The 17,381-nt window shown below is 34.7% G+C and overlaps 2 protein-coding genes across 4 annotated transcripts in view; both read right to left on the bottom strand.

The window, feature by feature from the left end:
• Positions 1-14,429, bottom strand: part of LOC141379826 (uncharacterized) — a 195,959-nt gene extending 181,530 nt beyond the window's left edge. For both annotated transcript variants that reach the window (XM_073935109.1, XM_073935108.1), the window contains exon 1: positions 14,280-14,429. The gene's annotated coding sequence lies outside the window, so the exon portion shown is untranslated. The remainder of the gene's footprint in view (positions 1-14,279) is intronic.
• On the bottom strand, positions 3,853-16,834 carry si:dkey-11o15.4. 2 transcript variants are annotated; one of them, XM_068218958.2, is made up of 12 exons: positions 16,807-16,834; positions 16,699-16,727; positions 12,080-12,463; positions 11,647-11,988; positions 10,919-11,287; positions 10,458-10,832; positions 9,721-10,095; positions 9,296-9,637; positions 7,165-7,533; positions 6,173-6,732; positions 5,984-6,060; positions 3,853-5,838 (listed from the first exon to the last, which is right to left on the bottom strand). In XM_068218958.2, the coding sequence occupies exons 2-10, from the start codon at positions 16,721-16,723 to the stop codon at positions 6,263-6,265; spliced, it is 3,051 nt and encodes a 1,016-aa protein (XP_068075059.2). In that variant the 5' UTR covers positions 16,724-16,727; positions 16,807-16,834; the 3' UTR covers positions 3,853-5,838; positions 5,984-6,060; positions 6,173-6,262. The 2 variants fall into 2 exon arrangements, with proteins under 2 accessions (XP_068075059.2, XP_073791208.1); XM_073935107.1 differs by lacking the exons at positions 3,853-5,838; positions 5,984-6,060; positions 6,173-6,732; positions 7,165-7,533 and adding an exon at positions 8,422-8,541 and having other exon boundaries at positions 8,904-9,637.
• Positions 16,835-17,381: the final 547 nt, after the last annotated feature.

Genomic DNA, 17,381 nt, shown 5'->3' with positions numbered 1-17,381 from the left:
AAAGAATGTGAACACAATATCAGCAAACCTGTTAGACTAGAAGACAAATGCTAAAGAATACATGTTTGTATTTGCCTTACATGCTTTCCTTAAAGTTTCTTTACCAGCATTAAATATAAAAACACAGTCTTTATCATTGTAGATGATTCTTTAAATTCAATAAAATACAAAAAAGAATCAATAATATTTAACCAAAGAACATCACATGCAAGGAAAATGCCTATAGGACAAACACTTATCAGTAAGGGAGCAGGATTAAAGTGAAGCAAAACACCCACATGAGAAAAAGGAATGTATAACACAGATAGCCATTGTTATTTGTCTCTGTGCTAGCTCTGTCATTCTCAAATAGTGATTTTTTTTATTTTATTTTATTAGATTTTATCTCTAATAAAATAGACCAATAAGAATTTTTGTCATAATATCGATACTATTGTTTGCAATATCTGATTTATTCATATCAGTAAAGCTTTTGTTTTGCAGTATAGAACTCAGTGTCTTGCTTTTCAGTTATACAGCTAAATTTGCTTTACCACTGGTATGTGTAATCATTGTGGCTATAAAAGAAAAAAAAAACATGCATCTTACATAAGGCGGAACCAGATAAACAAGATGTGAAAGGGTTAAACAAATGCTTATAGTTCACATTGTATTGCCTATTGAAAGTGAGGACCATATAATAGAACTTTAAAAATGGAAACCATTTATGTATCTTCCTTAATCTACAGACTAATAGTTTAAAAAAAATAATAAAATAGATAAATAAATAAATAAATAAATAAAGGGTTAGTTTACCCAAAATAACAGTGTTGTGATTAATTACTCATGATGTTCCAATCCTCTTAAACAAATCAAACCCAGGCTCATCGAGAATATGTGCCCAGGGCTACATTTTTGAGAACTAAAATATATTTACCCTTGGCTACAGTTTATTTCTGTTTTCTCTAATCAGTTTAGCAAGTTGTTGTTGTAGTTGTTGTTGTTGTTGTGTGTGTTTGTGTGTGTGTGTGTGTGTGTGTGTGTGTGTGTGTGTGTGTGTGTGTGGGTGTGTGTGTGTGTGTGTGTGCTTGTGTGTGTGTTTTTGTGACATCAGGACACAAATCTGTATAATGACATGGGAATGACACAGGTATTACAAAAAGGAGGTGAAATATGAGGACATTGGTGACGTCCTCATTTCTCAAAATGCTTATAAATCCTACAGAATGAGTTTAATCAGAGAGTAAAGCTGCACACAGTCTCCTGTGATGGTTGGGTTTAGAGGTGGGGTGGGGTGAGGGCAATATAATATACGGTTTGAACAGTATAAAATGAATGGAAACCTATGTAATGTCCCCGCTTTTCACAAAAACAAACATGTGTGTCTGTGTGCGTGCGAGAGAGAGAGAGAGAGAGAGAGAGAGAGATAGAGATTAAGAGAGAGCGAGCTGAACGGTTGAAAGAGTAGCATTTTTATTGGCTGTGTTTGGAAAAGGAATGCAAATAACTTCCTGTTATTTATTTATTTTTATTTTTTCGCAAAATTGTCTGACATGACAAGATTTTTTTTGTGTAAAGCAGTTATTACTCATATTTTGGAATTTTGGAATCTATTTGGACTTTTTTTAATGGAGAGAAGATTTTTTCAACACATTTCTAAAAAAAACTTTAATTAGTTTAGTTTAGTTTAGTTTATTTGTTTACAGGGTCAATGCACATTAATAAACATTACTGTAAAATGTGCCAGAATTAGCCAAGAATGGCTATTTTTCATCCGTAGACCCTTTACAGAATGTTAAAAAGTCACACCTAAAATAGAAGCACAACATTAAACATTAAATACACTTTCATAAGAAATACAGTTAAAAAAGTAAAGAAAAGAAAAAAAGAAAAAAAAAGAACAGACTGATGGGAGCAGAGGACAAAAAGCCAAAGACAACAGTACAAATGTGTCAAGAATACAGTACTAATGCTGACAATGCTGATTTGTCAATAACCAATTTCTAATATGAGACTGAAAAGAACGAAAAGTGCATGATCTTCTAATTGTGGGTGGGATGGAGTTCCATTCCCTAGCAGCTCTCACTGAAAATACAGATTGACTGAATTTGCTTTTTTTGAGAGGAATAATGCAGTCCCCTCTGTCACCTCCTCTAGTAGTTCGGTGAGCAGTTGTTCTAATATTTATAAACTGATTTAATGGTGAAGTCGGGTTATGTAAAGTCTTAAACATTAAACAAATATGTACATATGTAATTAAATTTTCCCAACTAAGCAGGTTGTATTTCTTTAATATTAAACAATGGTGATATTGAACTGATTTCTTATCAAGGGTTTTTATGGATTGTTTGTATAAAGATTTAAGTGGCTTCAGAGTAGTGATGCTGGCGTGGGACCAAGTGGTTAAACAATAAGTGATGTGAGAAATGATCATGGAGTGATAATAGATTAGAGCAGCCTCACATGACATCTGATCACGAATAAATCTAAAATTTGCTAAACTGAATCTGACCCGGTTACAAACCTTTTTAACCTGAGACTGAAATGATAGTTTTGAATCTATTAAAACTCCAAGGTACTTGTACTCAGATACAACTTGTAATCTTTCCCCTGATACAAATACATCTGGTACTAAACTTAGCCTACCATTCTTAGAAAAAAACATACACACGGTTTTAGAGATGTTCAACTGTAAACAGCATTGATCTAACCAGGCTGAAAGATGTACCAGTGATTCTGTGAGTCTGTCTGCAACTTGTAACACACTACTACCATGAATAAATATAACAGTGTCATCCGCATACATTTGTATGTTATTGTTAGGACACATAGATGGGAGATCATTGATATATAAAGTAAAAAGTAAAAGGCCCAAAATAGATCCTTGTGGAACACCTGTGGATATACCTAGAGGGGCAGATTTGTAATTTTGTATATTAACACACTGTAATAACTACTTTCTAATTTATTTTCTCTTTGCCATGATGATAGTAAATAATATTTGATAATAAGACACTTCTATACAGCTTAAAGTGCCATTTAAAGGCTTAACTAGGTTAACTAGGCAGGGTAATTAGGCAAGTTATTGTACATGTCTTTGGACTGTGGGGGAAACCGGAGCACCCGGAGAAAAACCCACACAAACACGGGGAGAACATGCAAACTCCACACAGAAACACCAACGGACCCAGCCGAGGTTTGAACAAGCGACTTTCTACCTACTATGCCACCTCATTGCCTTGACTTGAAATCTTTTTTTTATAATTATATATGTGTATATGTATGTGTATATATATGTATTTTCTTATATACATTTCATTTTTTTTATTTGTTTCAACTTGTGTATTTTTCTTATTTACTGATTCATTATTGGGGAGATGATTGTTTGCAGGTGTGATGTGTTTGGCTATATCTTGAATTCTCTTGTGTTCCCTGTTTGACCCGATGAAAACTACTTGAATTGAAATGTTGTCGACTTAAGATTAGATTAGATTAGATTCAACTTTATAGATACAAGTAAGGTAACAAAATGCCGTTTAGGTCAGTTTAGGTCACCCCTGGGTGACATATACACTCGGATGCCATGCACGAGGTACTTTAATACATCATAGGTGCTGTCAAGACATAACATGAATGTGCCCCTTGACAATGAGTAGAGGAAACTGTTGAATAAAGTCATTATTTTTGTTTTATATGTTCACAAGATTCACTTTTAAATAGCTTTAAGTGAACTTTAAATTAAAAGTTCATATATTATAAACATAGCAAAGATTTCATATTGTGATACATGACATTTTATGCGCTTTCAGGGGTAAGGATATATATTTTTTGTACTACAATGTACCATAAGACCTAAAAAAAAAATACCACCACTTCCTTTGAAAACTTTACAATTTATTGTAAATTTGTTGTAATTCCAACTCTGTTTTTTCTAAACAAAACCATTTCAAAACAAACACCAATATATATGAGCAATATCACACTCAGGCGTGCATTGGAATAAGGTTGCAGGCCGAGTGCCTTAGTGTCCCACCAGTGACGATATACAACCATATTGCACTTGTACTTGTGTGACATTGTATTTATGTAACAATTCAACAACATAATCATGTATATAAAAAGAAAATCAAACACAGAGTCTAAAAATACTTTTGTAAGAGGAACTACTTTCTTCTGCCATTCCTTCTGATGCTCAGCTGCAGACGTGTTCACTACTTCGCTAACATCAGTTTAGAACTAGTGTTTGAATGATTCTCTAGAGTAATGTCTAAAGTGATGACTAAAGAGGTGATTTTGCTTACATTTAAGATTATAAGGCTGAACGGCATGAAATGCCATCAGTCTACAAAGATTTCAAAGTATTTCAGTTGCAATCGGGAGATCACAATAATTAACCCTAAAAAAGTCAAAGCAGCACAATCACTACAAGATTACTATTGAGATAAGGATAAGCACAAAACACATGCAAGAAAGTATATTTTAATTGAACTTGTCTGCAGTAACGAAAACAGGAGACTCATTAGGAACAAACAGATGGCCAACCAAAAAAAGTAACTCAAGGTTTTACAAATAGTGACCAACACAAAATACATACATTCCTGATATGAGTCCCATCTCACACTCAATATACTACAATTACTTTGGTATAAATACAGCACTACACCATACAAATAAGAGAGATCGACTTAGAAAGTCACATACCAGTTTTATAATGATTTAATCAGCTGTAGTTTGAAATTACGATGTTTTTCTCTTCTAAGGGCTTATTATGCGGTCTCCGTCGCCGTCTTGTGGATGGACAGCATCAACTGCTTTTGCTCTGCTTAATGACAGGCTGATGGAGATTTATATAAATATTTAAAATAGGCACTATCCTTATAAATAAACTAAATATTGCCTCAAAAGTTCATTATGTGGTCCAAAAGCTGCAATATTTATCAAACTGTAATAAATTTATTAATCTGCTGTCACTCTATGTGGGCAGAGTAATACACAAGAGTGAAGAGGCTGTACGAATTCTGATACTCCAGAATATCGCACAGAACTGTAATATATATACAATTTATTGTATAATTTATTTATTGGAATTTTTGTTTCATCTTACATACCTTTCCATTAACAGCTAATGATCAAACTTTATACAGTATACTCATAACCCAATCATAATTTTCAAGCTAAATCAATTTTGATATCAACGCTTCACTGATTGGTCTTTTAAAACTAAATCAAATACAATGACATACTATTTTATTATGGGGAAAAGAGCATTGAAAAGTAAAATAAAATATCAGCAAATTAAGTGTTCTTTTTTTTTTGTAATGTATTTTTCCGCTTTTGTGTTTATGAATTTGAATTGCATTTTTTCTAAAATTTCTTATTTAATAGTTTGAAGTGATATTACTTGGGTTGGTGTTGTAAATTATGGGGGAAAAAACCCTGTAGTAAACTGCCAAAACTCTTTCTTTTATTTATATGGACTTAATATAGTTTATATAATATTTTTATTGACAGATATTTTCAGACTACTAAAATGTCAATAAAATTGGGGAATATGGATTGTAGTCCCATATCGCAACTGATAACTGTAAATAAATGGGAAAAACTGTGACTCACTAAACACAGAACCTGTTAATTATGAATATTTAAGATACAATTACTATTATGATTAAGATCATTCATTTATAAAAGTAAAGAAAATAAATTTATATGATATGCAAGTGGTAAGAACTGAGTCTAAAACTCTAAAATGTGGAAACAGTAAAGCGCTATCGTCCTTCATCAGGGTTTGGTCTTATAATAGTTTCTCAGATGCATGGTGACGTTGCTGGGAACTCCAAGCTTCATCAGCTCCTCTTGTAACTGAAAATATATACAAATTATGACAAACATCTCTTTGTTGTCTTGAGCAATTTAACATAACATATTTATAAAGGAAAGTGTATGTGTTATCAACCAATTACATAAAATCTTAAAGGAAAATGTAGCGTTGTTATTAGTGACTTACCTGTATAATCACCTCTTCCTCAATCTGTGTCTTTGACAAATTTTCTAGACTCATAACTTCTACTCGCATTCCCATCACTAATCAGTAAAAATGAAATAAATAAACATGTCAGTACAGTTTAATTCTTATATTAACACCTATTATGTAATGAAAACAGAAAAAAAAACTAGCAAAACAATACAAACATACCGTACACATCTGCAAATGTGGGTTCATGTAATAGTCATCAGATTCACCACAAAGCAAACAGAAAGATTATGTTAGCGTAATGAGCAAATGTTACACTTTTCTGTGTAATAACATGATGTTTATTATTTTATTTATTAATAGAAGGTTTATTTTCTCACCGCTGTAACAGAAGAATGGCAAAGTGGCAAAACATCTCTCATCTGTCCACTGACCAAAGTATTTTAAAGACACAGTTGTACAGTGTTGAGCTCCCTGTTCTGCTGGGACACTTGCACCATTATCTGGTTGTGCAACATCACTTTGAATCTGTGGCAGCCAATATGTGAAGGAAGAGCTGCTCTGATCTGACCACAGTCTGTTTCTGTACAGACCAATCCACACGTTATATCCAGATAAATAACTATAATATCTATAACGTGTAATGTTCAGTATCTGTTGCCACTCTGTCTCATTCCTCACACTGGCCAGGTCTGTGTATCTCTGTCTGCAGTAGCTCTGAGCTGAAGTCCATGGCATACCTGTACTTACCAAAATATACTTCTGAGTCGCATTTTCTCTACCTAAGGTAGAAACATATTCAGTATCATGTTATTTGTCACCTTGACTGGTCATCCTCATTTTAAATGTATTCGGTACATCTCACTCAAAAAAGTGTTGCATGCAGAACTGTTGCAAACAATTTATTTGTGTTGAATTTAAACAAACAAATTAAGTTTAATAATGTTCAACCTAATTTGTTTGCTTAAATTCAGCCCAAATAAATTGTTTACAACCACTTAATGTAAAAAATTTGATTTAATCCAATGAATCATCTTTGAATAATTTTTTTTTCGGTAATACTTTTACATTTTTTTTTTACAATGGTCAAAATGTTATGCAGATCTTACACCAACACTGACTGTAAAGTTTCTTAAGACTTTAACGTAATTAACCTTTAAGTGAAAAATTAATTAGTATGTGCATTTAAATATATTCAAAAAGAAATGTCTTACCATCATAGCAGACAGGTGGGTAATAACTCTCGCATGATGTGTCATACCAGTTTCCATTAGGATCCATGTAAGCACACAGTTCTTTACCACCATAGTTGTTTGGTTCATGATACCAGTTCCTGTAATCTCTTTCTCCTTCCTGATAGAAATCATTGTCTTCCAGTGACCATCTCCAGCTGTTCACATCATCATACTGACCAATCCAGGCTGAACCATTGTAACTGCTGTTGACTGTGTTAATCAGCCTGTTCATTTCCTCCATGTTATCAATGGTGGCCAGATCAGTGTAACTCTGCCTGCAGAATCTCTGAGCATCAGTCCAGCTCATAGACTGATTCACAAAGTGATACTGACGGGATGATGTTATTGCTGTCAAGGTGGGGGGGAATTACTATTATACTTTAATGTAAAAATTAAAGTCATTTTTACACCTTTTACACTTTTACAAGGGCGAAGCAGTGGTGCAGTAGGTCGTGCTGTCGCCAAGAAGGTTGCTGGGTCGCTGGTTCGAGCCTCGGCTCAGTTGGCGTTTCTGTGTGGAGTTTGCATGTTCTCCCTGCATTCGCGTGGGTTTCCCCCACAGTCCAAAGACATGTGGTACAGGTGAATTAGGTAGGCTAAATTGTCCGTAGTGTAGGAGTGTGTGTCTGTGTGAATGTGTGTGTGGATGTTTCCCAGAGATGGGTTGTTGCTGGAAGGGCATCCACTGTGTAAAACCTTGCTGGATAAGTTGGCGGTTCATGGCGACCCCGGATTAATAAAGGGACTAAGCCGACAAGAAAATTAATGAATGAATGACACTTTTACAATTTACACCTCTTGACTTCTACCTGAGGTAATGTGAGCATAATATACTCTGTAAAATGCTGTTCCACACAATTCCTTCATGTTGTTATAACACAAATCAATTAAGTTAACTTTTTTATCTGTTTTTAACAAATGTAAGTCAATTGAACATAAATTAACCAAGTTGTCCGAAAGAAAGCTAAAGAACTGTGTTGACTAAGCTCATTAAAAATTAGTTTGAAGAAGCACCGAAAATATTTTTTGAGAGTAGACTAGTTATACTTAATTCTAAAAAAGTGAATTAATTGCGGTAATATTAATTATAATTATAATTTTATATTTCTAGTTAGTTTATATAGTTTCTGGTTTTTTATTTTATTTTATTTTTTTTAATTTTGGGAAGGATAGGCAGTTTTTCTACATCCCTGTTAAAAGATAAATACTACCCCAATTAAAATAAAAGTATTTCATTCATTTGTTCATTCATTTTCCTTCAGCTCAGTCCCTTTATTCATCAGGGATTGGAATGAACTGCCAACTTATCCAGCATATATTTTACACAGCGGATGCTCTTCCATCTGCAACTCAGTACTGGCCAATTTAGTTTATTTAATTTAACTCACCTATACTGCATGTCTTTAAGCTTGTTGGTGAAACCAGAGCACCCAGAGGAAACCCATGGGAACACGGGGAGAGCATGCAAACTCCACACAGAAATGCCAACTGACTCAGCCATGACTCAAACCAGTGACCTTCTGGCTTCAAGGCATCAGTGCTAACCACTGACCCATGCACCATGTTGCCCAAAAAATTACTTTTAATTTGTAAATAATCTGCAATAATCTATTTATAATTCTAAAAGATGCCAAAGATGTCATAACTAATTGTCATCTTAAAAATGAAAGTAAAAAAAACACCCATACACTCTCACATTCACACACACACACACACACACACACACACACACACACACACACACACACACACACACACACACACACTATGCACAGTTTAGCTTTACCAATTCACCTATGCCACATGTCTTTGGACTGTGGGGGAAACCGGAGACCCCGCAGGAAACCCACTCGAACATGCGGAGAACATACAAACTCCACACAGAAATGCCCCCTGGCCAAGCCAGGACTCAACTTTCTTGTTGTGAGGCGACAGTGCTAACCACTAAGCCTCCCAAGCATTTATTATCAGTCAATGGGGATGCTAATTATGGCTAACCCTACCCCCTAACCCCCCAATTGCCATTGACCAAAACCATATTCTCATTTGTTATTTGGTCTTAGTATTAATAAATTAATTTATATTATTTTTAGTCTAGATTTTCACTCACCACTGTAGCAAATGAAAGGAAAGGCAGTATTGCAGTTTTCATCTGTCCAGTTACCAGAGTCACTGAATGACACTGCAGTGCAGTATTCACTGTTTCCAGCATTATCTGGCTGTCCTGACCTCCAGTTACTGAATGAAGAGTTGCTCTGATCTGACCAAGACCTGCTTCTGTACAGTCCAATCCAAACAGTGTAAGAATTTGAAAGCGCCTGAACCCTGTAGTTCTCCATCTCATTTCTGATACTGACGATGTCTGTGTGATGTTCTCTGCAGTAGCTCTGAGCATCAGTCCAGGATTTATACTGGTAAACAAACACATAACTTGTACTAGCGTTTACTCTTCCTGTGGGGAACAATTTATGTTTGTAATTGATCATGGACTCAAAAGGTTTTTATTTGAATTACTTGTCCAACATTAATTCTTACCATCATAGCAAATAAAGAAAAGTGACAATGAGCAAGGGGCTTCACTCCATCTACCCTGGCTATATGACATGTACGCACACAGACTATTTCCACCCGAGTTAACTGGTTTCTGGACATACCAGCTTTTAAATCCTCCCTGTAAAGTTGTATTATTCAGAGACCATCTCCAGCTGTTCAGATCATCATACAGTCCAATCCAGGCTTTGCCATAGTAAGTGCCACGTACTGTTTTAAAGAGCTTCTTCATTTCCTCCATGTTATCAATAGTGGCCAGATCAGTGTAATTCTGTCTGCAGAATCTCTGAGCTTCAGCCCAGGATTTAAACTCAGATATAAAGTGATACTGACGAGTGCATGAATATTGTGTACAGGTTCCTGGAGATTATTTAACAAAAAAATAAATAAATAAATTACCATCGGATTGTCGATGTACCAATACACCATGGTAAACTGACATTGCTGTTGACTACTGAGACAAACCAAACTGATATTAAAGAGCTAGCAGTGTTAAACATGATTGTTATTTCCAATATGGAGACACACACATTGGAATAAATTTAAGCTCAATGAATATATCAGAACTTTATGAGAAGTTGTCTCATGACTTCATGACACAGTGGTCCAAGTACTAGTCTAGAGTTAACCAAATGTTTGTCATAACTATGATAAGAGTTTTTGCACTATATTAATTTGATTAATTCCAGCAAATTAATTTCCAGCAAAGAAAGTGAACTTACTACTGTAGCAGAAGAAAGGCATTTTGGATACACAGACCTCATCTGTCCATTGTCCTGAATATCCAAATGAAACTGCAGTGCAATGTTGATATCCAAATTCATTACCTTGATTAACACCATTGTCTGGTTGTGCCAGTAACCCATTAATTTGTGGCCTCCAGTTTTCATAAGTGCTATTCTGATTGTTTGACCAAACCCTGTTTCTGTACAGTCCGATCCAGACTCCTCCACCTGTTCTTTCAAGAATCTTCTGGTTTTCAGTCTGATTTCTTACATTTACTAGATCTGTGTAATAATTTCTGCAGTATCTACGAGCCTCAGTCCAGGTTTTAGAATCATAGATTCTGATGTATCTCTGTGAAGTATTCACTCTACCTGTGGAACATTATTTGGAAAATATATGCATGTTAGCTTTTTAAGAAAAAAAAAATCTAATTTCGTAACAAATCAAGTGTCCTTACCATCATAGCAAACAAATTGCTGTGTGTAATCACATGATGTGTCATACCATTTTCCATTAGAATTCATGTAAACACACAGTTCTTTTCCACCACTGTTGTCAGGTTCATGATAAAAGTTCCTGTAATCTCTTTCTCCTTGCAGATAGAAATCATTGTCTTCCAGTGACCATCTCCAGCTGTTCACATCATCGTACTGACCAATCCAGGCTGACCCGCTATAACTACCATTGACTGTGTTAATCAGCCTGTTCATTTCCTCCATGTTATCAATGGTGGCCAGATCAGTGTAATTTTGCCTGCAAAATCTCTGAGCTTCAGTCCAGCTCAAAGACTGATTCACGAGGTAATACTGACGAGATGATCCCGATACTGTCAATAGATTAAACAAATAATGTTTTTTTTAATCAAAATACCCCAACATATTAAATTTATCTTGTAAATGAAACATCATCTAAAATCATTTTAATTACATATTCTCAATTTTTTTTTATTATATTCCCTGCATTAGGAATTGAAAATGGTTGGTGTAAGCACATTCAGTAAGTGATGTGACTGGTTATTCTCACAGCTAATGGAATAGTGCAACCGAATAAATAATTAAATTGTGTCATTCTTAAACTTTATAACTTGATTCACAACATCCTATGCATTCAGGTTTGACATGAGTGTGAGTCAGTGATGACAAAATATACATTTTTAGGTGAACTATTATTTTAGGATCTACTCACCACTGTAGCAAATAAAAGGAAATGCATAATTGCAGTATTCATCAGCCCATTTCCAAGAGTCACTAAATGAGACCACGGCACAGGATCCTGAACGATCTGGTTGCCATGAGCTCCAGTAACTAAATGAAGAGTTGCTCTGATCTGACCAAGATCTTGTTTTGTACAGACCAATCCAAACAGCATAATTATAATAACTACTTAAAAAATACTCAATCTTCTGGTTTTCAGTTTCATTCCTGATACTGATGAGGTCTGTGTGATGTTCCCTGCAGTAACTTTGAGCTTCAGTCCAGTTTTTATACTGGTAAAGGAAAACATAAGTAGCACTGGCATTTTTTCTTCCTAAAAGATAATAATTTCATATTAATATTGAGTTTGTTTGGCTGCTTTCAGTTTTGTTAATTGTCTTGTAGATTTTAATGTATAAACTCACCATCATAGCAGACAGTAGGATACAATCTATTGGAGCAATCTGTTGTATACCATATCCCCCTGTTCATATACACACAGATGCTTTGTGCCCCATAACTGTATGGATCTGGATTATACCAGTTTCTGAAGTCTTTCTCCCCTGCCTTGAAAAAATCACTGTTTTCCAGAGTCCATTTCCAGCTGTTCAGATCATCATAGAGTCCAATCCAGGCCAAATCTATGGAATCATCATTCACTGTGTCCAATAACTGGATCGTCTGTTGTTCATTTTCAATGGTGGCCAGATCAGTGTATTTATCTCTACAGTATCTCTGAGCTTCTGCCCAAGTCTTGGATTGATTCACAAACACATACTGAAGGTCACACAATGCGAGGGCGAAGAAACCTGTTTAAAACATAAAACCTGCATTGAGTTGAGGTTTTATCAGCAAATCAAATATAATTAGTAATGTCCTTATGAAGCACCTTTGCAATAAGTCTGCCACAGCACAGCGAGCTGACCTTTGCAGTTTTTTTTTTTATTGCTTTGCAAAAATTTCCACAAGCATTTGGTAAATTTTCAAAACATGTAGCACTACAAAATACTGTTTTTGTTTGCATATGTTAATAACTTGATGCATTATTTGATAACATTTTCATGTTGTATACATTTTTAATTGTGCAGTGTGTTGGATTGACAGTGGTTGAACTTGGAATTGCGGTCCAAATTCAAAATATTAGATTGGATTTTTTTTTTTTTTACCTGGGGCCTGTTTCAGTAAGGAGGATCAAACAACTCAGAGTTTATACTTGAACTTTGAGTTGATTTACCGAGAGATTAAAAACTTAGAGTTTTCGGTTTCAGAATAGCTAATCTGAGCTGGGTCAATCAACTTTGAGTAGACCAACTCAGAGTTGAGCACGCACACCGTGACTATAAAAAGGCATTAACAATAGAGCGTAGATATTACAAGTGACTATGGCAACATCTTAAAAAAAGAGATCACCATTTCTTTCTCCAGCTGAACTTGATCTGCTCATGCAAAGTTATAGCAAATGAGCGTATATATTTAAAAAGAAGCAGCCATCAGTGAAACAGAGACAGTTAGCATGGGAAAACAGCTGCTCAAGTTAATGCGTAATTTTTAATTTTAAGTATTTAAACATTTAAGTATAATAAAATAAGTAATGTAATGTGTGACGTTTATACTTTTTTTCTAAACTTTTATACACTTTTATCAGTTTTAATAGATATAACAGTGCACTTTTTGTGTGTCTGCCTTTTTATTGATCAAGTGATAGAGGTTGATATAACATTAAGAAGGTAGGCAGTAATAAAATAATTTTTAGACAGAATAATAATCCCATTAATCTAGTAACAGTGCATGTCGAAGGTTAAAAAAAAAGGACAAGCCTCATACGTGACTTTGTTCTGTGTGTGACAAAAATGTAGGCAATAGCTATGTTTCCATCAAAATATAGGCTATTACATAAATTTGTGCAAAACTGGAATAACGCCTAAAAATAAAGCAGCGATTTCATCCAAAAAGTCAAAGAGAACACAATCGTCACTTCCTGATTAACTTGCTTAAATATCAACAGTAAAAACAGAATTTACTGAGGTAGAATAAGCTGCGTCAATGTACTTGCGCCTCAGAAGACAATTGACACACAATGAACACGTGGGGGCGTTTATAGCCAGACGCGGAGATCTTGACACGCTCCAGACGCTCGGAGGTAATTAATAATATACACTAATACTGAAACAGTTAAGGCATTTTAGAATGACTAAAACAACATTTAAGATGTTCTGCATTGTGCTCAGTCTGCTGGTTTGTCCATTCACACACATTTTCATCATCATCTCTAACAAACCTTTTTTTAATGTACATACTGTAATTTGTTAAGTGCACTTAGTAGTTTATGTGCATCTTATTAAATAAAAGTTTAACCTACTCAGTTATGCACATGTTTTATTATGCGTATTTTCAAAAGTTATGTGAATCATGACGTTTCCATCAATCGTTTTTATGGGCATCTCTAAAATGAGCTCTAAAATAGGTGTGTGGAAACGTAAGGCTAAGGCGAGAAATATGCTTCATCTTTAAAAAAAAAGGGAGGAGACCGACAGAAACTTAGAGTTTAGAGAATAAAACCTGCTCCGGACCAGGTTAGATTCACAGAGTAAGTTACCACGGTAACTGACTCTGAGTTAAAGTTACCTTTCTTTCAGAAACAGGCTTGACTTACCCTGATTTCTTGAGTTTAACAAACCTGCCATTTTAAAACGGAAAACCCAGAGTTTCTCTCATTTCAGGGTTAAAATACTCTGAGTTTTCACTTAACCTCCTTTCTGAAACAGGCCCCTGGTCCCTTCCTCAGATTGACGCACATGCAGTTTGCCAGTTTAGAGAGAGTTTGTAATGGTTTTAAGTGTGTGCACACTTCTGGTATTTTCTGTATTGTTGTCAGGTGCTTATGTTTTGCCTACTCAGGTGCATTTGTTGTGGCGTGTCTGTTGTTGTGGTCACGTGGTTTATTGCTATGCTGATCAGCTATTCTGATAAGCCACCCAGCTGTGCCTAATTACCACAGCTATATCTGAGCGGCAGTACTTTGTCAGTTTATTATTGCTTGGTCATGTTGCTCTGTGTCTTGTCAGGAATCTCTGTTAACTTTATCTCAATTTGTGGACTGTTTGCATTGCTATCGACTGACCTCTGGATGTTATCGGCTCACATTTTGCCATGTCTTTTGCACTCTTTATTTTCACTGTTTTTGGACTTTTTTTTATTTTTTATTTTTTTTTGCTCTATTATATCTGAACTCTGGTAAAATAAAACACTTCCATCCTGGATTCATCTCAGTTGTATTATTTTTACTATTTACATGAGCGTGACAGTTACCCAGTGCTCTAACTTTGGTGTGAACCCAGCATTACTATGAAAGCATCGAGTATTATTGAAAGCAACCTCATGTGAACTTTATAACTTTAAATCTGCGTCTCATTTCGGAGGCTGACGAATTTATGGCTGCACCCCCACATACGTGGTCGTAGCCATGAATCTGAAATGAAGTACACTGTTTTTCACCCAGGGTGCTGACATAATTGGGTAAAGTTGCAGTGGGTAAAGTTACTAAGACAAAAACAAAGTATGTTCACTTAGCCTGTCCCTTGAATATATCTGCAAGCATATTATGGTAATGGCACCGAGAGCAATTTAAAACCTGTACCTTGTGCTATGTTTAAAAAAGATCTTACTGTTGTGTTTTGGTCATTAAACCAAATGTTCTCAACACATATCACAATTAGCTTGTGTTCTGAAACAACTTTATTAATCTGGGGTCCATCACTAAGAACAATCCGTACACACTTATTCACACTACGGACAATTTAGCCTACCCAATTCACCTGTCACATGTTTTTAGACTTGTGAGGTAAACCAGAGCACCTGGAGGAAACCCACGCAAAGAGAGGGAGAACGTGCAAACTCCACACAGAAATGCCAACTGACCCAGCCGGGGCTCAAACCACCAACCTTCTTGCTGTGAGGCGATTGTGCTACTCACTGCGCCACCGTGCTGCCCGAAACAATGATTGTGTAAAATGAAAACATGTGCAACTATAATATAACCTTAACATCAGGTGTTGCAAGAATGACAACTGGTATTACAAGTGGGACTAGTTTAAAGTTTTGTACTAAGAGATTTGAAAATGTAGGCTACTCTTTACTTACAGTATGAAAATACATTCATGAAATGAGCTGAATAAACACAATTACTGAGCTTTATTGAGACAACTTAAATTTGTAAAAACAATTAAGTTAACCAAATTGATTTGTGTTGGGACAACACGAAGGTATTGTATGAAACCTTGCACTTTTTACAGTGTAATACCAAACCAATATAAAAATGAAGAAATAATTTATTCTAAAAGATGCCAGTAATAGTATCATTGTTTTAATATATATCAGAATTATAGTATAATCATTGGGTCAAAGACAGCATTCTTATTAATCTATATCAAAAGTATCAAATTTATTCCTAATCAATGTTTTTATCTATAACAACATTCATAAACCTAGTAATTTCAAAAATTGTATGTAGCAATATGATAAAAATTCACTCACCTACTGTTCTTTTAAATCTTTGTAACAAGAGCAACTGACCATTTAATGTGGATGACTGATATGTGTCCAACTAAAGTGTAGTTCATTTAATAATTGCATCTTATCAGTAGCTTGATAAATGTGTTGATAATGTATTCAGTAACTCTGCCTTTGATTGTAGGTTGTTCATTATTTTTGGTTCAAGCTATATTTTTGTTGTTGTTGTAGTTTTGTTTTTTTAAATCTATCACCAAAATGATGCAAGTTATTTCTTTGAATTTATCTTCAACCTTTGTGACAATGAGCTCAAAATACCAGCATTTAAAACATAATTTAACAGAAAATCAGAGTTTGAAATAATTTAGAAAAAGTTAAGTCAAGATGACTAATCAGATAAGCACATTTGTGATGATGAGCATGTAAAAGTTATTTCAGAAGAAGTTATTAATTAGCAAAAAATATAAATAAATAAATAAATAAAAATTAATAAATAGCAAGATGAGGAAAGAGTAAAAATAAAAGTGTTCCATACCTGAGAATAGTACCAGTGTAAACATGGCTCTGCATGAGGAAATATGCATAATTAATTGTGAAAAACTATACATTTGTTTAAAATAAAGCAAATGTTTTTTATGCTTACCATTCCCTTGTCTTGCTCGTCAGTTTCTGTGTGTCTTTTGGCAGGTCTTTTCATAGCAGAGCACAGTATGTGGGTGTGACCATTTTCTTTAAACTTATAAAACCTGTTAATTGGCGTAAATAAGCTACCAGTATGGGTTTGTTTAGCAGAACTATAAAAGTATGTAAACACAATATCAGCAAATCTGTTAAAACTACTTCTGTAAGTATAAAGTGATTAGGTGAGACAAATACAACAGATTACATGTTTTTATTTCTGTTTGTAAACCTTGCTTTGATTTTCTTTTCCTGCAGTAAATACAAAAACATGATCTGAAGATGATTATTTAAATACAATAAAGAAAGGATCAAGAAACCTTAACCAAAGAACATTACAGGCCAGGGAAATGGCTATATAATTAAAGCACAGGACTTACACATCATTAAGGGAGCAGCATTAAAGTAAAACACTCATGTGAAAAAACAATTGCATATTCGTTATGTTAATCTACAAAAAAAAAACTGAGTTAGTGTCCGCAAACTGAGATTGAAAGGTCTTCTTTTATAATTGTACTAATATTATGTGGCTGTGGTGAT

Source organism: Danio rerio, chromosome 21 (genome assembly GCF_049306965.1).
Source record: "Danio rerio strain Tuebingen ecotype United States chromosome 21, GRCz12tu, whole genome shotgun sequence".
NCBI lineage: Eukaryota > Metazoa > Chordata > Actinopteri > Cypriniformes > Danionidae > Danio > Danio rerio.
The sequence above is the reverse complement of the archived record's forward strand: the minus strand, read 5'-3'. Positions and strand labels throughout refer to the sequence as shown.

Bases quoted from the DNA above. Each gene is read 5' to 3' on its own strand.
- si:dkey-11o15.4 (XM_068218958.2), bottom strand. From the start codon at position 16,723: ATGTTTACACTGGTACTATTCTCAG. The intron at 11,288-11,646 runs GTGAGTAGATCC...ATCTATTGACAG, and splicing joins TCCTTTTATTTGCTACAGTG to TATCGGGATCATCTCGTCAG. The intron at 9,638-9,720 runs GTAAGAATTAAT...TGTTCCCCACAG, and splicing joins TTTCTTTATTTGCTATGATG to GAAGAGTAAACGCTAGTACA.